This window comes from Aquila chrysaetos, chromosome 9, assembly GCF_900496995.4.
Source record: "Aquila chrysaetos chrysaetos chromosome 9, bAquChr1.4, whole genome shotgun sequence".
Classification (NCBI taxonomy): Eukaryota; Metazoa; Chordata; class Aves; order Accipitriformes; family Accipitridae; genus Aquila; species Aquila chrysaetos.
Genome location: NC_044012.1, coordinates 43497187 through 43520254, shown reverse-complemented (window position 1 = coordinate 43520254; position 23068 = coordinate 43497187). Strand labels below are relative to the sequence as shown.

Below are 23068 nucleotides of genomic sequence, written 5' to 3'. Positions count from 1 at the left end.
CTGCTCCAGCCCGGGGGGGCTGCAGAGGCACAGGGGAGGGGGGCATTGAGGGGTCTTGCAGCTGCAGGGAGGGGGGCACTTCCACCCCGAAGGTGCAGGAGAGAGGGACCCATCCGTGTCCCACCCCCCCCCCCCCCCGGGATGCTCTCAAGAGAGGCCAGAAGTGGTGCGGTTATAAACATCGGGAATTTTATTTTTAAAAAACCATCACAACCGTTAACATCGTTACAGTCCGTCGCCGCCCCCGGGGTTTGCGCACAGCATGCTCACGACAAGGGGGGGGGGCACGCGGGGTCAGTTTTTCCTTAAACAACCGTTTTTAAAAGAAGGGGTGGGAAAAAAAAAGATAACTCGGCACGCTACCGTTGAACTTGGTTTTAATGTTTCTCCACAAACGGTGAAAAATACTAAAGTACAGACAAGGAATAATCATAATGTTGTGGCCAACATTATAAATATGGAATTATAAATTTAAAACATTTTTCTGGTTTAAAAAATAAATCTGGTAGTAAATGCAGCTCTGCGGGCTCCGTCTCTAGTAGGGCCGGTCTCTGCGCTCCTGGCGGTGCTCTCCCCTGCGAGGGGAGGGAGAGGCCGGGTCAGTCGCGGCGCCCCAGTGTCCCCCCCCCCACCCCAGGCTGGGGAAGGGTCCTCGTCCCACCACCCAAACCCAACCTGGGTGCTGGGGGGGGGGGAAGGAGCAGGGCCCCGGTGCCACCCTTTCCCCAGTGACAGAGCATTGGGGTTTGCCCCTTCCCCAGTAGAGGCTCCGTCCCCCCCAGTACGTACTTGTCCATCTTTCCCGGTCCTCCACGCCGTCCGCCTCTGCCCCCGCCTCCCATCTGGTCCATCAGGGGTCCCGGGGGGCCCCCGGGTCCTCCTCCTCCTCGCCGGCCACCTCCTCCGTAGCCACCTCGATCCATACCCCGTCCTCCTCTGAATCCACCTCTGTCTCCACCGCGGCCACCTCTGAACATGCTGCCGGGTCCCCCGCGGTCCATGAGGCCACCTCCTCGGCCGCCTCTCATCCCCCCGGGGCCGCCTCTGCCGCGGTCTCCGCCTGGGGAGAGGAGAAGAGGCTCAGAGCGCTCCAAAGGGAGAGCCGGCCCGCTCCGGACGCTCCTCCGGCCCGTCAAACCCTGCCCCGATGAACCCGGCACATCCAGCTCCGGGAGAAGGTCCAGGAGCTGTTGGGAACCCCGAGGGCAACCAAGGCTGCAAGGGAGCGTGGCAGGCATGCCTCACCCAGCACAGAGCCAGGAGAGACGGGGCTCGTTAAGAGGGCGCTGCCTAATGAGGTGAAAGCGGTGCTTTGGGGAACAGAAGTGCTGAAGACAGCCCCGAGGAAGAGCCTCGGCAGTTCAAGAAGAGCTGGGAAGCGTGGGAGAGACGGAGGGCACAGCCTCCATTTCGCAGCTCAAGGAGGGACAAAGCCCCAGTAGCTTTTGGGGCTGGAAAGAGCCGCTCCCCGAGGAGCCCCAAAGCGGGCTTGGGGCAGCTCGCTGGAAACCCGGGGGGCTCCAGCCCCGCCGTGAACTCTTCCACACACATACCTGGAGGGGGGAAAGGGGGTGGAAGAAACCCTTCTGGTTTGGGAGCCTTGCACTGGTTGCACTCCGTTCTCCAGGCGAAGTTCTGGTTTCCGCATCCCCTGGGCAAAAATACCAGTTAGCAAAGATCGGGAGGGAAGGCATTCCTGGCTCAGTAACACTCGGAAGCGCTGCGTGGCCGTTCGCAGGAGAGCAGATGCAAAAGCTGGTCAACAGGACCTGCAGCAAGTCGGCCGGGCTGCTCATTCGGCTGCAGCCCCCCAGGCAGCGACACCAGCCCTCCCTCCCTGCTCTGGACGGGAGAAAGGAACTTTCTCGGAAGGCCCAGCAAGTCATTTTGGGAAAGGCCGATTTGTCCCGGCCAGCACCTCAGACAAAAGGGCCCCGCTTTGGGGCTCTGAGATAAGAGATGGCCGTTGTCACCACACACAAGTGACTAGGGAGGTGCCAGCCTCACGCGGAGCTGCCGCGAAGACGCGGGCAGCACGGGATACGGATACCTACGGATTGGGGCACTGCCAGTCGCCGGCCCGGTGCTGGACGCTCCCGCCGGAAGGGTTTCCCCTGGATCCCCGCGGTCCTCTCGAGGAGAAGCCACCCCTGTCTCCACCTCTGCCTCCCATCCGGCCCATGGGGCCGCTGGGGCCGCCGGGCCCCCCCGGGCCGCCGGGCCCCCCCGGCCCTGCAAGGAAGGTTCCGTTAATCCCAGGAGGCGCTGGCCACGGCCGGAGGACGGGGCGCAGCTCGGCTGCCCTTTGCGGGGGGCTGGACGTTACCTCCGCGGAGCGGGGGAGGCATTCCCCGCTGCTCACGTGGGGGCATCCCGCCCCGCATGCTGTTCATCGGGCCCTTCTTCCGCGCGAGGCTGACTTTGAGCTTGCTCCCCTGGAAATCCTTCCCTGGGAGGAATGCAAAGGCAAGAGCATCACTTTGTGCTGCGAGTGTGCGGCGCTCGCCGGATCCTGGTGTCACACACAACCGCACCCAGTCGGTCATCACACGGAAAATTTTCCTTAAGTGTCAAAGACAGCAGGAGGGCAAAATTCCACCCGCGGGACTGAGAGAAACTCTAGCTATAGGAGACAGCAGGTGACAGAAGCCCGGCCAACCAAGGGACAACCACAGCCCAAGCACCACGTTTATCTGTTCCAGTTAAACCCAGGAACTTGTTAGGCAAAAGCCTGACCACCCAGATCCTCTGGCTACGATCCTCCACATACAGATATACTGACTTTGGTCGGACAAGAATTTAGTTTTGAAACCTAGAACAAAGCCATTGCATCCCAAAACACACCCTGCATACTCACCATCAAACCATTCGACAGCTGTTTTGGCGGTAGACGGGTCATCGTAAGATACCGTGGCATCTCCTTTCGGCTTGCCCGTTTCTTTGTCGATGTAGAGGTTTATCATAGGCTGCCCGGTCCTCTTGTTCATCTAGCAGGACAGCAAAATGTCACCTCAAGTCACGTCTCCCCATAAGCTGAGCGGGGACTCACTCTCCTCTGTTCTGCTTTTGACTTGACACAACCGAGCCTCATTTTGGCAACTCCGTGGCAGAAGAAAGGGGCCCTCTGGCTTACCATGGGTGGTAGCTGCCACCCAAACAACCCAACAAATGAAGGAACCAGCCCAGAACAGCGCTGCCTGGCCCGACAGGCCTCCCCACATCCTCCTCCGCTCTCCCTGCCACCCCGACCCCTCACGCTGTCACGCCGTCCCACCAGCAGCAGATCCACAGAGGCACACTTCCTCCGCGGCTGTAAGTGCTGGCGCTTCCACGAGCCTAATCCCGCTGTTGAGGGAGAAACCCTGCAAAGGTTCTTTGGGAAAGCCTGAGCTACAGGTCAACGGCAACGCCAGGCTGTGGCCATCCTACTGCCCAACCAGCCAGAGACCTGCCAGCTCCTGGAAATGAAGGGCTAAAGGGAGACGAGCAATGTGCAGGCAGGGGGGAGGCGGGCAATCCCTTTCCCCCATGCCCTACCAGCTGGAGGCCGACCTGTGTTCCTCCTCACCTTGACAACACCACACTGTTTGAAGAAGTCTGCCAGATCCTCCAGGGTCACATTATCATTGAGTCCCTGCACGTAAACTGAGCTGTTGTCTGAGTCCTCATCTGGGTCCATAGGTGGGCCTAGGAGATAATTCACGGTGTCATTGCAGGGAGAGGAAAGGCAGCGATACAACAGAACGGAGTACTTTTCATCACGTCATCCCCTCAGCCAGCTGCAGCTTTGCTCTCAATGAGCGTATTTATGAAGTGACACGAAAACCCAGGCGCTGCGAGCGGCGGCTCTACACCACCTCCTCGCCGCAGGCCGGCAGGACCGCGCTGCGCCCCGCTGCTGAGCGCCGGCTGCAGAGCCCAGATGCCGAGTTGGCCTGCCTCCCGCCGGCTGCCTGGCTGCTTCTCCCGCTGCAGACAGACAGACACCCACACCCACCCAGCGCGAGGAGAACCGCGTCGTTAAACCGCTCGGTTGTAACGGGAGACATCCCAGATGAGATGCGAGGAAGACCATCGTGTCCTTTGGGCTCCCACACGGACATCCACCCCCCCCCCCCCCCCAACTGCGCTAACCCCCCCTTTCCGCAGCAACATGCCGATTCTGGAAGGCTGACGCATAACTTCCAGACACGCCTGTGCAACAGGAAGGAAAGAGCTGCACGGCGACAGGCCAGGGGTGGCAAAAGAGAAGGCTGCTGGACCAGCACATACGAGCTCCGGGCTAAAGCTGCCTGAAAAGGGCTTTCTGCTGAACCGAACGGCCGCAGAGCAGCTCCCCCAAAAGCCCCCCTAGTTCCCGCGGAGAAGGGTAAGCATCTCACAAAGGCAGGCTGTTTTCCACCAGTCCAACTGTTCGGATGAACGGGGAATCAAGAAATAAATGAAATGGCCAGAAAGAGACTGCAAATGGCAGAGCATCCTCGTGCTCCTACAGAAGGGCACGCCGTGGGGCTACGCCTCCCGCGGCCACAGCCCTCGTCCGGAGCAGAGAACGAGCGCAGAAGTCTCCATTTCGGGAGCTCGGGAGAGAGTCCGAGCAGTCATTGGCAATTACCTAAATCAAGGTCCGGTCCTTCTTCCATGTGTCCTGCCAGTCGGGAAAGAATCATAAGAAGCTGTGTTAGTGCACGCCTTGCAGGCTGAAGAACCGACACACACAATACTATCTACTTATAACCACCATTCGATGGCGCTGGTTAAACTCAAATTGACCTGCATTGCAAAAACATCAGCAATGCACCTTTACTTGGTGATCGGTTTGCTATTTTTAGCAGCCTTTCAAACCATTAACCACTATTACGCTTTTTTTTTTTTAATGCTCTACCAGGCCAATCAGTTTTACATTCATTAATAAAAAGTTACTTTACAAAAAATTTATTAAATCCAAACCATTTATTTTCCCCAAATTACAGAAGTGGTTGCTCAATTCTTCCAAGTTACCCTGTGTCCTGTAACCGCATACCCCTAGGCATTGCCGGCAGTACCCATTACAGTCTTGTTGCATATGTCATTTTAACCACTTAAACTAATAAAAATTACACTTTGTTCTAAAAACTGACTGCAATTTTTTTTTTTTTTTTTTTTTTTTTTTAACACTATCCATTGTAATGCTCAAAAACTTACCACCAGGCTTATTGAAGCCACCTCGCTCTCCAGCGCTGCTGGGGGGATAAACGAAGAAATGAAGGCCTTTCCCTTTACAAAGCCAGTACCGCTCTGAGCCTCTGCGGCTCACTGGGAAGAAGGGCACTGGCTAAACATCTCCAAACAATGCATCTGTCTCTCTCTCTCTCATCTCGGCACTATGCCTTTCTTCAGGGCAGCTTGCTCAAATTTCCTTTACATATACGCAACCTTGCTTGTCTGGTTTTAGACACCACTTTGCTGTCGGTACCCTTGCATTACTTGTATGGGTATTATCAGTGCAATACTTGGCAAAAAATGTTTTCGAGCGTTACAAATTGGGCTTTTGCTTCAGAGAAATCGTGGGGTCGTTGACTGGTCAACTCCCTCCCCTCCGTGTGTACATAAAGGTGCACCCTCAGCCTCTCGCAGCACGAGAGCGAAACGAGCCCGCGGGTCCCTGACATTAACAGTTAAAAAGGTAGGAGACAACCATACGCGATACCTACAACACAGTTCAGATGACATTTCCGCTAAAAACCTCGGTATAAAGCCATACATTCAGGTCACTACTGAATTTAACAAGTCTCTGTGGAGGGAGAACTTACAGAATACAGCGGGGGCTCGAAGGCCTGGGGTGCAGCTTTGTGGACACAGACCAGAATGGCAGATTTCGGCACGTGCCAATGCAAACTGACGGCCGCAGCTTTCATCGAAAGCTTTGGCTGAAGCGTTCAGCTAAGACTGCTTTCAAGTGCTGGTTAATTAGGAAAATGCCACCTGAAAAGGATTTTGATGTTTCTTGCTCTTTTTGGAGAGCCAAAAAGCTGTTTGGAAGGAGACTAGCAGAGGAGGGAGAGCACCGCTTATTTTCTAGCAAGTATTGCACCTCTAATACTGGAAAAAAAAACGTCGTCAATACACAGTTTCAAGCTGTTGCATGCAGCTTTGCCTCCTTTTGTTAAAGTACACACCATTTACGTAATGTCTCTCTTTTTAAACATATACGTTTACACTTTTTAACGTTACACAATTCTAAAGTAGTATACCTCCTCTGGTTTTATTACCAAACAACAAGTAGGCAGTTACCAAAGTTACAGAAGGATTCCATTTATACAATGAATACATTTGGTTAAAAATATTCTATGTATATTTTTCCTCTCCATATGGACACCGTGTCTAGTCCCACTTTTCATTATGCTGCCGGCTGAGTACTGAGTACGGGTACTTTTTAAGTATTGAAGTGTATACAAGGCTCTCACTTTGTAACCTGTAGCATATAAATGCGACAAAGCATGTTAAAAAGTTTCCATGTTTAACAGCCAATGAAAATATAAAATAATTGAGTCAATGAAAAAGGGCACGTTAATAACATCAAGCTCCTTACCTGCCGGAGACACTGAAATCCATCACCACAGCATGCTAAGAAGGGCCGAGTTCCCCTACCTGCCCCTTGGCGTTCATAGGAAGGCCACCTTTTCTATGGACAGCAGAAAGTCTACGTCCATAAAGCAGGGGACCCTTTGTAATGGTCTAGTCAGGTGGAAATCACTACGTATGCAATTTAAGCTCAGATTAGGGTGTGAAATCAGACACAGATGACAAATCTTTTGCATGAGAAGCTTCAAAGGGGCTAGAAATTTTAAGATGTGATGATAGACATTTCAAGTGTCTACATCTACTTTAAACCATTAGAGATAAATACATCATGGGTGAAATCTTTATGCAGAACCATGGAACTCTGTTCCACTCGAGCCAATTCAAGCCAGATGTGTTCCAACACAAGCCAGTCTTTTTTCTTCTATTGCCATACACCGGTAGTTGTATTTCTCCGATAAAGATTTCATGCCACTTCCATTCGTTTCGACAGAGCTATGCAGAATGGGACTATTGATTGCCAAACTCCGGTTGCCACCAGGCTGTAAAACACCTTAAGAAGTTGCCTGTCGAGGAGAAGCTGCAATTCCGGCTGCCCTGCCAAGTACCAGGGCTAGCACTGCACATCCCACACCACATCTCCAGTGTGCACCTGGGGACACTCTGCATAGCTCTGAACGACGGTGTGAGGGGATGGAACACACACAAAGCTACATCTTCCTTCTCTTAGGAGCCTTTGGGATTAGTCCTCCTTCCTCGCCTCTATCAAAACAAACATCACAGACAGGGAGACACACTGCTGACCTGAAGGCATAGGTTTACCAAACCAGATTTTGCCATCAGTTAAAATGGCCAAACTGATTTAGACCACCTGAAAGCTCCAATGGGGAGCAGTCCTGGGCGCCAAGCCAGATCTCTTTACGTTCTCTCGGGGTCTTTCTTCACGCTCCAACCAAGCTCTAAGTGTTCTGGCCACTCAGAGTCATGGCTTTGACAGCAGCAATCTGCCCCAGCCATACGCTTACAGGGGCAGCTCCATGTGCTGCTGCTAAGGTGAAGAGGCTGACAGCGTAACACGGGGCTGACACGAGGCTTCTGCCTTGTACATACCTGAACTGTCAAGATCCCCACTACTGAGGCACAGGGAGTGACTCCTGGACCCGGCGGAAGGTTTGTGTGTGTTCAATCCAGAGTTACTGTTAAACCCCACAGAGGATTTCACCTCTGCGTGACCACGAAGGGAGCTGAAAGTTCCAGGTTTAGCAATACCCCTAATTCCCCCCTGGGGCCCAACCAGCCGCAGGACAAAAAAAAAATAGATCCTGCTCCTAATTTCCCCTAGGATAATATTTCCATGGATTAGAAGCAATGCTGCTACAGAGATGTCCCCCATGGAAGTACTGTTGGGAATGTCAACCTTTCAGTCCCTTCTTTCCATTTCAAATCCTATGGGTAAACCAGAATTAGATAAAAGGAGAAAAGATTTGCTCTTACCCCATTCCACCGCGTCCTCCTCCCCGCCCACCTCTGCTCATGCCTCCGCGATCATATCCCCCTCTTCCCCTGCCCCGGTTATCAGGGCCGCTCATATTCCGGTTCTCTCCCGGGCCTGAAAAGCCTCCGGATTCCTGTCCATATACGTTCATGCTGCTAGGATGGTCCTGACGGAATGAGCCTGAGGAAGTTTGTAACAAACATGTTAGGGAGCTGCAGACAAGAGTGGTCGAAGCTGCCTGCCCCCTTTCTAAGCCCTTTTACCTGCCTTCAGCACCAGAACATAATCGTGACAATCACGCTGTTGCTACAGCGCTTACAGCAACAGCGTTAACTTAAGGAGAGATGTGCCGCCTTCCGTTTGCAGAATCAAGTTTTATGCTAGGCCCTACCAGGCTGACCTCTGCAGAACTGCCACCTGGCCGAACAGAATTGTTTACGCCAAGTCTTGCCCACTCCAGCCACAACGGTATTTTGTGCTTCTGTGTTTTTCAACGACCCAGTCACCTTTGCTACGCCAAGGGGAGTACTGCAATTTGCCATGGCACCAGGCAAGCCGTTTTTCAGTGAGAAAGGGCAAACCCCAGCTACAGTTCGCTCTCCCTTCAACACAGCTGCAAGCTTTAGACCCAAAGTAACGCCAAGCTTGCTTCAGAGGCAGCCTACCCTGCAAAGGCAAGGGAGACTGACCCTTTGCTCCACAACCACGTGGCTCTGCTAAGCACACTCACTCTGTTGGCCGTAACTGCTGCTCTGCTGGCTGTACTGGCTTGGGGCCTGGCTGTAGGATCCCGTCTGGGGCGGGTAACTAGTCGGCGGCGGCTGCTGCCCGTAGCTGCTTTGCTGGCCATAGCTAGTCTGTTGTCCGTAGGTGCTCTGCTGCCCGTAGGTGCTCTGCTGGGAGTAAGTGCTCTGATCGTAACTGCTTGGCTGTGTGGAGGAATAGCTGGAAGACAAAAGCATTGTAAAGATGGAAAGATGAGTCAATTCACTGGCAATGTGCATTAGGCTGCAGAATTGGCTCACACTAGAAGGTAATGCAATTATGAGCCATATGTACTGTTGTAAACCATTTAAAAAGGTGAAGTCACCCTATGGAGGCTAGCCTGGTGGCAGGAGACAAAACAAACCCGGTAGACTGCTAAAAGCAAAATCCATGCAACCGGTCATAATTTATTGGTAGAAGTGCCAGGGCAAAAATCAGTGGCAATGCAGGTAAATAGTCTCCCTTTCTGCCTCAGCACTGAAATATTTTCAGATGATGGATAATAAAACAGTCCCCCCTCGCACATCTCGGGCTTTAAGAATTTCATAACATACACTTTAGAAGCCAGCATCAGCATATTAAAGACACCTGAGGGGAAGAGGTGAGCCCCTCCTCAAAGCCATGTGTAAGGACACAGCAAAAGGTCACTATATCTAGGAAATTTCTTAAAAACATCTGTCATCCTTACATCTTGCTACTGCAGGTGCGTACGCAGAGACACTCATGCACTCAATCATAGCCTCATCTTCCCTACGACAGAAGTACACCAACAAGAACCACACCTCCCTCCTCCCCAGGACACCAAACTTCCTTTTACATCTGTTTAAAATCCCTTGAGAAAAACCCTTTTGCCCAAGCTAACCTGAAAGTTCTCAGGGCAGCTGCATGAGGCTTACCCTGCTGGGAGAGTTACCTGGTAGGAGGATAGGAGGGAGGCGCAGTGACCGGCTGCATAGGGTAGCTGGCAGGCACCTGAGGATAGCTGTAGTTGCTCTGTCCATACCCTAGGCTGGGCTGGCTGTAGCCTGTTGTACTCGATTGCGGCTGGCTGGTCTCTGCTGGTTTGCTGCCATCCTGGGGTCTACAGAGCAACATTGAACAAGAAGGAAACATTGGTGCAAACCCCCACCTCTGGTAGCAGCGAAGGCGCTCAGATCCCCCCCCAGGAATGAACAGCACTACCTATTTATTTCTTTGGGTAGCATTACAAGCTGGCACCGCATCGGTGTCAGTCACTCTAGCAGCAGCTAATATATGCTCATTAAACACTAAACATTTTAGCACTTGCTGACTGGGTATTTGCACACTGCCCTGCCATCAGGAAAGGCCCAGGCAGCACCCTGAACAGAGAGCACAGAGCACTACAGTTTCTGTTCACCAGCTGCATTACGAAACTGAAGGCCAGGGATTTAGACTTTGGCTCTAGAACGGAGTCAAGGATGTGACATGGCCAGGAAAGTGGTCAGCAGCACTACCCCTCCGCTCGAGCTAGTTTTGCACAACGCTTGGAAACGACGAGCTCAAAAGCAGCCAGACACGTTGTCAGTTAAATGCACCATTGTCTGGTTCAGAATCCAGTGCAAGCAGATATTGCCCCATATATGTTATCTGATGAAAGGGAAAGGATGTTGGGGGTTGGACTAGATGACCTTTAAAGGTCCCTTCCAACCCAAACTATACTGTGATTCTACGTTTAGTATTAACTCTCAAGGCCTGAAAATAAAGAGAACCCTTTGCATGTGATTCGCATTCTCCCTTCTTTTATATTTGTCCCATACCGTTTATAATCTCTAAGTGTTTATCAGAGCAGAGTATAAAGAGTTAAGCTACTTTTGTTGTACAAGCTGGGAAAAATTATTTTAAATGATGTCAGGATTCATCCTTAAAAGTGTAATCGGACAGATACAGAGCTGTGCCAAGCTCCGCCTTTCCTTACTGGAGTGGTGGCTACAAACATCAGGTGAACGAATAAAGCAGTTTTTACTCACTACTAAACAAGTTTCCATGATGTATTCTAAATCTTTCATACCCTGAGCAAACAATTAAACTAACTATACTATTGGCAGTGCCCAGACATAAGAGATTTAAAAAGGAAATTGTCTACAGCATGTGCATCCACTCAAGAAGTCACAGTACGTAACAGTACCCTGCCTGACCCCGTGACTCAAGATCAGATCAGACTGGTCCATTTTCTGTTCTACATCGTGAGTCAAGAGCCCATTTTTGCTGCTTGGTTGCTCTCCTCATCTCCCAGTAACAGTGCTGACTCACCGTGCCAGAGCAGAACCTACCTACGCAGCTTCCCCCGGCCCTGAAACGCGATGGGATCGGATGCAGCAAGAGCAAAGCTCAAGCGCAACGGGCAGCGAAAAGGTGTAAGCAAAACCAGGGGGCCCCAGTTCAGCTGGTGGTGTGCTGGGGCTCTCCCCGACAGCAGGGCAAACGCAGCCTTAGGAGGAAGAGAGGAACCAGATGTTACCTTGTGGGAGCAGATGCTGCTGGCTGCTGCCCGTAGGCTGGGTAGGCGGGCTGGGTGCCGTAAGCGGACGGTGCTGCGTAGGAAGCCTGGGTGGTGGTAACCGTAGCGGTGCTAGTATCGTAGGCGGCTGTGCCATACCCCTGGACGGGCTGACTGTACGCTGGGGGGGCAGTCGGGGTGGTATAACCTAGAACAGACGACAGCATCATCAGATTAGTTTGGCGACCTTCGCTCGCCACGTTTCAGACTATTGCGCTTCTGTTGATGGTTTATCAGACCGCGGGTACAGCACTGATTTTACCACTGCAAAAATATCACAGATAACCTGAAAATGGTGAACTAACCCATGCTGCCCCTTTGCTTTCCTCAGAGAAACCCCCTGCCCCGGGAAGCCTCAGCCTACAGCCCCAGTTCTACCCTCACCATCCAAAAAACACGCTCCAAGGAGCTTTCTGGAAGCCACCCTTCAATCAGCATCCAAAGGCTGTTTGTTTACAGCTACCGAAGCTCATGGCTAATGTAATAAAGCGCACACAGGGCAAGCTGAGGCATGCAGCGTCTTCTGAACACAGGAAGACTAAACAAAGCTCCTGTTTAGTCAAAGTAAAAGAAATCCAATTGATTTAAGAAGTACAGTCCCATCCTTTCAGCTTTTTTGAAAAATAAAAGCACAAAATGGCACCAGGCTGACTTGACAAGTCTTTTTGAGCCATTTATGAAGTCTTATTTTAAATCAGTAATTCTGGAAACAAAAGAAAAGCACTTTACATTTGCTTTAACTTAAGAGAAAGGTCAAGAAAGACACATAAGGTAGCTCCTGATGTTTTATGTACCTTCGCTTTTCTTAGAATTTCAGTTTGTTTCAGGTAGAAAACTCAGAGCTCAGACATTTATTTCTGAACAATTTTACAAGAATATCCAAGATCCCAAACCAGCTCCATTTAAATTAGTCTTTCCAGTGGCCACCACTGTATAATTTAGCCAACCATTTGGCTTGTCACAAAGGTGAACTGTAAACCCAGTACTAACACAGTGGCTTTTTATAGTTAGGAACCTTGTGAGCAGGTTTTCAAATTATGAAATGGAGACTTACATTAAAAAACATCAATTAAAAATTTTGTTAGCAAAAGCTGACTTACTAAAAATATAAAACATCGATTGCCACAGAGCAGCCAACTGGTGTCTGTCTTACTGATGTGATCTGAACTGCATCAGTTAAGATAACAGCTTCTCCATCACTTCTTATTTTTAATAAACATAGGACACTTGTGACATACTCTTCCTTCTAATTATACAGCATTTTAGGCAAATTGTGCTGTAGCTTTTTATTTCAATTCCCTAATTTGCAAAACAAATGTACTTCCAGCAGAATATTGTGTGCCCTCACAAAGCACTGTGGTACTTCCACATCTCGCTGTTCCTGCTACAAAATCAGGACCCTTCCCACTGGCCCTCTGAATCAGCAAGTAAAGAGGAAGAGAAGTGTAAGGAGGAAGTTTGCACAGCACATTTAGTTTAAAAAAAAAAAAAAAAAAAAAAAAAATCTTCAGCTTTCTGTCCCTAGCATTGCTCTCAAGCTTTCTGGTTAGGCTCAGGATCCTGATGAAGGGGCTCCAAGGGGACACAAGCCTGTCCGCTCTTGTCACCTGCAAACAGCTAGCCTAAAAGCCCCTGCCCGCTCCCACAAGCCTCATTCCTCCTGCCCTGGGCCCCCCACACTTGTCACACTACCACCCTCCTGCTCAACACCACAGGCTGGCTTCCACATTGCAGGGCTGCCAACCTGGAAACATCAAAGCCAGAGAGCAAGCTGGTCTCGCACTGGGAAGTAACTTGCATGAATCACTAGCAAATCAGTTTTCATGGTCATTATTCCTTTTTGCTGAGAGGTTCTCTGAAAAGCAAAGTCCTGTTCTGAGCGTTGCTGAGAAGGGTGAATGGGATGATGTCGAACAGGATAAAATGAGCATGATTTTTAGAGCCTCGGACAAATTTAAACAGTCCAAATGCTTCAATGTGAGCTACCACAGCATTTCCACAGAGCAACGACACCAGAAGTTAAATGAATCCTTATTTTAACTGGTCGAAGCCTGACCACATACTAAAAAAGCCTGCTGTTTGCATAAGTACAGCCTGCAGTAAGTGCTGCTGAAGCCACAGCCTTGCCCTGGGCTGTTCTCGTCAGACTCGGAGCCACAGGGTGGTCCTCCCACATCTGGGCCCCCTCTCTCGGTACTGTTACTGGCAGCACTAACCTCTCGAATCAAGCGAGCAAGCAGGTTTGCTGACACCTGGCTCTGCAGTCAATAGAATAAAAGGGAGGAAAAAAAAATCCTGAATTTTAAGGCTTCAGCTCTAGATGGAGCATTTCCCCTTGTGCAAGTGCGCTCAGCAGGAAGGGTTTGTACCAAAGAAAGAAAAGGCAGTGATTTAACATCCCACTGGTCTAAATTTTCATTTCAACAACTTAGTTTAGGTACTCTGAAAATCCTCAAGAGCTGTGTTTTTGAGGGGGGCATTTACATTACATCACTTCTCTCTCCTCCCCCCACCAGTTAGTAAGATAAACGGCGAGTCTGCAGAACAGCTACTGTAAGAAAAAGGTAACAGAAGAACTTTGATAACCTGCTTAAGATGTCCAGTTACGTGGCTCAGTTTCCTCTCAAAGTATCCAAGCCTGCAAGCAAAACCCTTATTGAAGTCTAGGAATTCTTCAGGCGGAGGGGAAGCTTGCAGGATTTGGTCCTCAGAGAACATCAACTGAAAATACTGGATTCAAAGAGATTTATTCTGAAATAAGCAGGCTTCATGTCAGCTAGCAGCAGTTTTTGAAGGCTTCTCTCTGATGCAAGCAGTATTAAAAGCTACCCACGGGGTCTGCGTGCCCAGCGAGAGCCGACTCCTGTTTGGCATGCATTATCTTCTACCAGTGAGGGTCTGGAGAAGGGGACGCAGAGGCTACCACCTCTCTGCTCTATTCTGGTAAAACAGATTATTGTGGTAGCCAAGACAGCTATGGGTGGGTGAATTTCAAACTCTAAATACAATAGAAACTTAAAATATACATAACCCTAAATTTCACAGGTAAAAAGAGAAGTGGGGGCTGGCTGTCTTTAGAGAGTAATTCCCACTTAGCTACTTAAGGGACATTCATACTTGAACATTTGAAATAATGTCTTTGCCCCCAAACAACATTGTTAGAAAGCCAATAACCCTAACAGATGCAGCTCTTTATCTACTCTTGTAATTCATGCTTATACACCACAGTGATTAAAGAGCAAACCATGACCACCGCTCTGATGGTGCCGATTAATCCCCTAATCCAGCTAGCATCCAGGGAGCTGCTGAGGAGCCCGCAGGCTCCCAAACCCCTCTTCTCCGTAGTAAACCAACGGGGCAACTCCAAGACTCCTTTTCCTACAGTCTCGGGGAAGAAGCCTTCTGGGAGGAAGCCCAACCTGGGCAGTAACTCTCACCTCAGGCGGCCCAGGAGTCAGTGCAAGGCTGGATGGCAGAGTGCTTGGGACAGAAAGGTCCCCGGCCAGGCTGAAACAGACCTCAGCTGAGGCTCTGAGGCGATGCAGAGGAACTGTCTCTGCTGTTCCTGCAGAGTCCCGACAGGCTGTATCTGCACAGGATTTGAATTTCCCTGACCACAATGGCACCTTACCCCCAAAATAGGCTGTTAAAGACAAAAAAAGGCACCTTGCTTTTAAGTAATTGCAGACATCCCTCTGCTACAAAAACGCAATGCCTAGGAAAAATAAATTGAGATTCAACCATAAAAATTGCACATCTCTTAGGGCATAAAGATGTATGCCCCAGGCAACAGCCCAGGCTTTATTTAGTATGAAAGGCAAAGATGGAGAGAGGGAGACAGGCTTTAAGCACTATCAGTCTCTTTGCACAGCTCTGGCTCCTCAAGGAGAGGCAGGTGTAGGAAGAATAAATACAACCTGGCACTCTGCCTGGAGAGTAACATCAACAGTTCTGCCACAGACCAGTGCTACAGGGATTGAGGCAAATCGTACCTGAAAGCCTGATATGATCTTTTGCTTGACCACTTCCCGAGTTTTCTTTTTTTTTTAATGAAAAGAAAATCAAGATTTTTGCCTAAAAAAAAAAAAAGCTGTGCGGAAAAGATGCCTAGTATTATTATTCCTCCAGCAAATATACTCTTAAGGGACTAGCAAAAACATGAACAGTGCAGCTTCCTGGGACTGCTGCAGGACTGGAGTCCGTAATAAGGGACTCAAACATTTCAAAGAAAGGAATTTTGGGAGTCCACAAATCCTTTTTGCTGCCATTTTATGTCCATATACTAAATTAAAGGAAAAAAACCTGCAGATAGCCTGCAGTGACACAGGCTAAAGGGTACTGGCTCTCATTCTGCAGGACATGCGCTAACTGCCAGGCAGAAATTTTCCTTATCCATGTAAAGATGTTAAATATTTTAAGTGCCATGTAAGTGGACAGACTACAGGTTAACATTTTCTCTCCACCTCCTCCTTGTGAAGCATTTCTCAATGGCTTCTGTGGCCAGATACCCCATTGCCTGTCTCTCCTGGTATTCCCTTGCTTTGGGAAGTATTTAAGAAAGCTCCCACTCTAATAGATGTTTACAATGTCTCTCATAGCAAAGGATGAATCTGCAGAAAATGGTACCCAAGGCATTACTTGGAGGAAAATTTGCTTTCTTTTTCAGTCTCCTGAATATTCAGTCCAAATATACCAGAATTGAACGATGTCTCAATAGTTTCTTTCAGACATTAAGACACTCGTATGTACAAACTCCAGTTCGAAGAGCACACGTTGGAATAGTTTACAGCGCATTAATGAACATGTGACGTATGCGTCTGCACTGGAAATCCAAAGACAACATGGAACATGCAAAGGTGGTTGTCAGGACGTCCGGACGTGTCTAACCATGCTGTTTACCCTTTAGGAAATGGTAGGACAATGGGGTTAGATTCACCTGAAATGTCTCAGCATGGCTGTCATTAGTGCTCAGGAAGTTTTATCCATAAAGTACGCCACTTGGAGACTTTACAGAGATGTGGAGATGGCAAACAGCACTGCAGCCTAGCAAATTCTTACTGTCATTGTGTGTGTGCGCTCTGCTGCTGGACTTTTTTAGTGCTAAAACCAAGTGACACCTAAAGGGTTAACACCACAAGTTTAGACAGGATGAGACAGCATTTTCCATGCAAGATTGAGCAGGATAGTCAAACCTGTACTGGTCCCTTCTACTGTGGGAAGCACAAGACAAAAAGTAGAGGGTACACTATCAGAACAGGCATACATCACTTCTACTGATTTGATTTTCAGGCAACCGAAGTGCTGAGGACACCGGTTCTCAAGAGCAGCCAGAGTACACACTCCCAGGGAACGCTGCTGTGCAGCTTGCATTTGCTTTGCTCTAAGCACAGTACGCTCTGCAGCCATGCTTAGTTCCAACAGCATGAACCAGCACCCAAAACGTTCCCTGAAAAATTAAATGGGCACGTTTATTTACTCGTTCTCAGCCCACCCACATCTTCGCATCATTTTAAACTGCCCTTTGCTCAAGGCAGGCTCTTGAGGAAGGAAGCCCTTTCCACATCAGAGCTGCCCAGAGTAATTCAGTATGGTCTGGGCCAGAGTTCCCCAATGCAGACTCGAGCTCAACTCTCTCCCCAGGATAAGTCAAGCCTTGCACGCATGGGGGCTCTTACCAGTAGGAGGCTGCCCGTAGGATGTCGCATACGCAGTCTGCCCGTACGTCGCAGTCGTCTGGGGCTGTGTGTAGCTGACGTCGGTGGGTTGTCCATAGGTTCCGTAACTCTGTTGCCCATATGTCTGCTCCAAAGAGGATACCAATTTAATTCATGAACAGAAGCGACTCACAGGTGTTGCAGAGATACACACAGACTGTTTCAGTGATGTACACAGACTGGGGGATCTGTGTTACCTGATGTACTGAAAGCAATCAGAGTCAAGCCAAGGCTACTGTGAAAGTTTGGGCGCTACTGCAAATTTCGGTTCAGATCTGCAATGAAGTTACAAATGCAGTTTTTCAATGCCAGGACCGCAGGGACAGCCTCTTACATTTTCACAACACACCTCTGCTTTACGTAAAGCAAAACAGGAAACCATCCAGCTCCTCATAACTGCCTGGGCACCCACCAACACTCACAGGTACCTCCCAAGGACTAGCCTGAAACACAGGGAAGGGGACTACTCAGAGGGCAGAACTGTATGAAGTAAAACACGTCGATTACTTACACGTCGATTGAAACTGCTTTAGTGTTCACTAGAAGAAACCTATTTAAGGTTTCAGTGAAGTTATTCTGAGTATTCTTCATATCCACCAGCCAATAGTTTGAAAAATAGGAGTTTATGTAGGCATCCAAGGACGGGATCAGCAGGAGCATCCAAGGGCTTGCCATCACCAAACTATGCCGACTACAGCCACTCCCGTCCTGGTGCCTTTGCTTTCAGCGAGAGATCAGCTCTCAACTCGCACCTTGCCTGGAGCTCATTTTCAAGTCTAGACTATCACTAAAGGACCACTTCTGCCCATCGTCTGGCTCAATCCTGAAGACAGCACCACAAAGCAACTCCTCAGACATGGCAATCCAATCGGCAGCGCAGCGTGGCTGGATTAGCATGGAGCTGCTGGCGCTGCAGTTTTACCAGCTAAAGAGCTACCTCAGCCCCGTGCCACAGACCAGCCGGCTCAAACTTCAGGCACCAGCTAACTTCCAACAGCTTTGTGCGGCCAGCAGTTTGGTTTAGGACAAAACTCTAGTTACAGCTCACGAAGCGACATGACAGCCTTAACATCCAGATTCTCAAAGGGATTTACTGACTCCTGGGGGAGCCTGGAACTTAAACGCCTTCTGGGGTCTAAGCCTGTTTTACTGGTGAGCCAGCCTCCCTGCACTCAAGCCACAGATCTTAACCAAGAGTTGAAAAACCTTGAGCGGATTGAATATGTCACTGTCTGTGGAAGCTCACTACATCAAGAGGCAGAAAACGCTGCAAACCACCCATGGCTATTTGCCTACAGCTGAGTTTAGTTGGTTAGTTGTCTTAGTCTCACGCTAGAGGATGTTGCTGAGGCCTTCTGTTCTTACACTTGCCAGTATGCTTACACTTGTCCTTCCATGTAACCTGCATGTTTGGCAGCAGTTCTTCCAATTGTTCTGTCTCAAAATACTTATCAAAATAAAAGTTACCGTCACCTTCATTTAAGCTGGCCCAAATGCCCAGACTGAGCCTGCGCTCCTCCTGTAACACTGACATTTTTGACAAAGGGCCATCTTACCCTGCTGCAGGAACAAGCGAGCGCAGTATTCAAGCAGCCTCGCCTGCCTCGGACTGGCCAGCGCAGGCAGCAGCAGGCAGCGTGGCACAGGCAGCCTGAGCGGGCACAGGAAGGTAGCTCCTGCTCAGCCCTGCAGCACCAAAGCCAGGCTGTTGCCACAACCAGAATTAACCAATTAAAAGCTGCTCAGTAATGCTCCAACACAACAATATGGTGGTTTTTATCTCCGTAATGCAGACATACTCTTGGGCAGCAGGATTTTCCCTTCAAAAACCTCTCTGGAGAGGCGAGGGAAATTAACCTACACCACTTTTTGAGGACAAAAATTTACCTTTGAAAACATACTTGGAGTGTGTACACAAATGTGTTTTCAGTAACTTGAATTCTAAGGATTACAAATAAGCATGGTTTAATTCATCTCTTAAAGATCACCATCATTTTGTAGTCTAGCCAACTGAAAGTACTAACAGTTTCAGCAACAATACCTCCATGAAAAAATCTATTCCCTCTTCCTTCTTTGTCCAACTGCTGCAATCTCAGAAATGGCAATTCCCCCCACCCTTTTTTTTTTAGGTTTTTATTTCCTATACCACTGAGTAAAACACCCACCAACATGGTGGTGTCAAACATCCACCGAGAATTAGGCTTTTATAATCCTCTCAACAACAACCACCTTAGACTCGGATATATTAACAAAGAAGGGGACTGTTGAGGCTCCTTGGACGTTTAGGTTGTTTTCACTTTAAGAAAGCAGTTTGGGCTGTGTGGGAAGCTACAAGACAACTTTTAATGACAGATTTTGATGTTGCCGCTCAGTGTTTTTTGTGGCTGGCAGAGCCCCGTGTAGTTTACTGGAAGACACGTGATTCAGCAGCAATTATAAAACTGTCCTGTGTTTTACCTGGGTGGTCTGTGCATATCCTTGAGCTGGCTGAGGTGCATATGCGCTGTAGCTGTAAAATGAATTTGAAAACATTTATCATGCATCCCCGTATTTCTGACTTGCACGAAACATGTATCACAAGACAATTTTCACATATCTAAATGAGTTCCGCTGAAATACTATGGCAATACAAAATCTAAAAGCTAAAGGAAAACCACAGGATTTACAAACGTACCCGAGTTAAGACTAAACCACAATTATTATATACTTGTGTTACATCTTTTTAAAACAGAGAGGATAAGACCATAATGCTACTTACCCCTGCTGAGCTGCAGCTTGGCTATAGGTACTATAATCTACAAGAAAAAAAAAAAAAAAAAAAAAAGGAAAAAAAGGTTGACAAAGGCTTAACAAAATTAACAGTGTAAGAGCACAGCAGCTGGAATTTCCTCCCGCAGCTTGAAAGAACTGCTATAAACCGCTGGAAATCCAGTTTCAAAAGAGTGCAAGGTAAATGCACTTTTTCAGTCTTTTTGAAGGAAACAAAAACCTCTCTTCCCTTCATTGTTACTGCTGTTTGCAGCAGCAACTTTGATCTCAAATGACCCTACTTTAATTTAACTGCCACCTTGGATGACACCCAAGGGGGCTGGCAGGAGGGTGTTTTGTTTTGGAACAAAGGAAACACTGGGGCTGACACTTACAAACCCCCCACCCTGGTTTCAAAGGGCCAGGTTGCAAGCTTTTGGGTCTGCGGAAACCACCACACTTCACTCTTTCTATTTAACTTTCAAGGACACAAACAAATGGCTGGAAAGTTCTAACACCTGTCCCCTGGCAGGGTCTGAGATGGGCAGCTGGCCATAATTCCTTCCCCAAAGCCCCGATTCACACCAATACCATGATTTAGAGGAGAACCGAAATCCTGAAAATTCAAGCAGAAAAATCTACGCTGAACCGGTTTGCTGGTGGGAATGGAAAATGCGTCCACATGGCAATTACAAGGCTATATTTGAAATGATTACAGCTCCTAAATGTATGTTTTCACTCAAAGTCACCAAGCAACTCCAGTTCCCATCCAAAATTCTAGAGCAAACGATGAATTCACCACTTAGGCCAGACCTTGCCAGCCAGATTCCAGCTCTGCTGGGACCAGAGAAGTCCCGAGGACAGAGATCAGGAATGAGTCCAGACCTTGCTTGCATCTGCCGCTCAGGCCATGGCATCTGACTGAGCTGGAGGCAGAAGCTGGACGTTAGTATAGCTTTTCTCAGGCAGAGCCAGACAGTCCTCTGCAGGAAGAGGTTTCAGTGTTTCTATCGCGATCACACCTCGGGGTACGCTGATCTCAGTTAGAAAACTAACTAGTGAATCTGAGGAACCCGGCTGACAACTTCCTACTGCCTTCATTTATCCCTAGGTTGTAAGGACTGCTTTAACGCCTTCATCGCTTTGTTCACAACTGAAGGTGACGGAGCTCCAGGAATCATTTTGAAAATACTCTTTGCACACACCAGAACCTCCTGTTTCTTGAGGCCACAGATTCATCCCTAATAAAGCTTTCCTCCCCTCCTCCTAACCCCTCTATGTGAGCTTATGGCTTTTCCTCCTTTTGCATTTCCCTCAGCTGATGCCGGAGCTCAGACCCTGGGGTGTGAGTTGATGGACAAGGAAAGGAAGTGCTGTGACTCTGGGAGTGATTTTTGACAGATATTAATTACTTTGACCTTGCACCAGAGCGCAGGAATCAGTACGAGTACACAAGGAAGATGCCTGAAATACCGCGCACAATAAGAAGACGCTGAACTGCTATCCAAAGTCTTCCACGCTCCTGAGATGCACCGCACAAGTTGTTAAACTACTTTGGCACCACTCCTGCTTTCCTTACGGTTTGTCATGTCTAACATTGAAAAATCTAGCTTGTTAAATTCAGGATCGCTGCTCTTTTTTTTTTTTTCAGTTTACATGTGGCTCTAAGCTCTGCTAAATCCTGAGTGTTAAAGAACATGAATGCCCATTCCCCCACATCCATCTTCCCTCTCCCACTGCCTCCTTTTACCAACACCCCTCAATCCTCCCCCCCATTTCACCGTACACTGCCCTTCACCCCTGCCTCTTCTTTCCCAAGCCTGTTTACCCTCCAACCACCGAAACTTCCCTACTCCTCATTTAATTCTCATTTTCCGCACCCCGTCGGGTTACCACAGTCCTCCAGCTGTTAAAAACCAGCCAGGCTGCTAAGCACGGATCTCCCCAACCACCATCCCTCGCTGGTAGACCCCCAGCAAACTACCACCCTCCCGAAGAGCTGCCGGGGCCTCGAGCTACGCACAGAGTCTTCAGTTAAACACCCATCACACATCCCTTCTTACAGCCTTCCCCCAGCCCTACCTAGACGTGACATTTTCCCCTTTGCAGGATTAATTCCAGGTGTTGAATTTGCAAATTGTCTCCAGTAATCCCTCTCTTCTAATTTGCTCAAATTCAGATTAACGCAAAACATTAAAAAAAAAGTATTATGGTTCATTTAGTTAAAACCATCTCCTAGCCTTTATGTCCAGTGGGAAATTAATCTTCATCCTTCTATTTCACGAGGCTCAAGAGCACAATAGCGCAGCCGAAAACAGCAGCTCCCACGGAAGAACATTTCCATGTATTAAGCGGAAAGACAGCTGTATTTTTAAACCCCATTTTGACAATTCCATTGGCACGTGTTTCTTTAGTAACTTTTTTTTTTTAACTTCTCCAAGGTGATATTAGTCATATTGCCTCACACTCCGTGGCTTATGACATTTTCCTCTGCGGAGAGCTCCGACCTTTGGCTGCTGGGCTTTAAGGCTACTTTAAGGCTGGTGTTGCCGTGGTTGGCAAGTCTCAGTTTTGACCTATTTGCATCCAGCTGGAGCCCTCGTGTAAAAGCATGTCTCCTCCTACGATGCTTCATTGGTTTTATTCAAAGAAATTACATTTGCACCAGAAATCCTCCTGAATAGCCACCAGAAAAGCCGAAGGCACAGAGGAAGCCTTCAGTAAGGGCAAGGATCTCCCGAAAAAGCGTAACTCAAAAGAATCTTCCGGCGCTGGAGCACCGAGGATCCACTATCGCAAACAACCCTTTAACAAATGCCGAGGTGGGATCATCTGGGCACGGCGACCCCAGGGAGGCACCGGAGCGGTGACGGGCTGGGCGGGGGTCAGGACGGCCACGAAGCCCGCAGCCCAGCCGGGATGGAGCCCGTCTACCACAACGCGGGGGGCCCGGCGCCTCGCCTCGCCCCGCCGTGACAGGGCCGCGGCCCGGCCCCGAGGCGTTCCCCTCAGCCCGGGCGGCCCCGGCCCCGGCCCCGGGCTCAGTCTGTCCTGACGGGCGCCGGCGCGGGAGGCCGGTCCGGCTTCAGCCGCTCTCCGCCGAGGCGGCCCCGGCGGTACACCCCGGCCCGACCCGACCCGACCCCCCCCCCGGCCCCGCTTACCCGTCGACGCCATTTTCTCGCCTTCCTCCTCCGCGCTCCCAACGTCCGGCCGCCGCCGCCGCCCCGCAATGCGCATGCGCTGCCCTGCCCCGGCGGGCCGTAC

General features: G+C 49.4%; 1 protein-coding gene across 5 annotated transcripts; it reads right to left on the bottom strand.

Annotated features, from left to right (window-relative positions):
* Positions 1 to 167: 167 nt before the first annotated feature.
* On the bottom strand, positions 168 to 23065 carry EWSR1 (EWS RNA binding protein 1). Of its 5 annotated transcripts, none has more exons than XM_030024439.1 (18): positions 22966 to 23065; positions 19812 to 19848; positions 19511 to 19562; positions 17015 to 17138; positions 16532 to 16549; positions 11301 to 11487; positions 9735 to 9902; positions 8787 to 9001; positions 8056 to 8236; positions 5185 to 5222; positions 4616 to 4648; positions 3569 to 3687; positions 2858 to 2987; positions 2327 to 2449; positions 2055 to 2232; positions 1554 to 1651; positions 790 to 1060; positions 168 to 575 (listed from the first exon to the last, which is right to left on the bottom strand). In XM_030024439.1, the coding sequence occupies exons 1-18, from the start codon at positions 23039 to 23041 to the stop codon at positions 536 to 538; spliced, it is 2088 nt and encodes a 695-aa protein (XP_029880299.1). In that variant the 5' UTR covers positions 23042 to 23065; the 3' UTR covers positions 168 to 535. The 5 variants fall into 5 exon arrangements, with proteins under 5 accessions (XP_029880299.1, XP_029880300.1, XP_029880301.1 ...); XM_030024440.1 differs by having other exon boundaries at positions 5185 to 5219; XM_030024441.1 differs by lacking the exon at positions 16532 to 16549.
* Between the last annotated feature and the right edge of the window lie 3 nt (positions 23066 to 23068).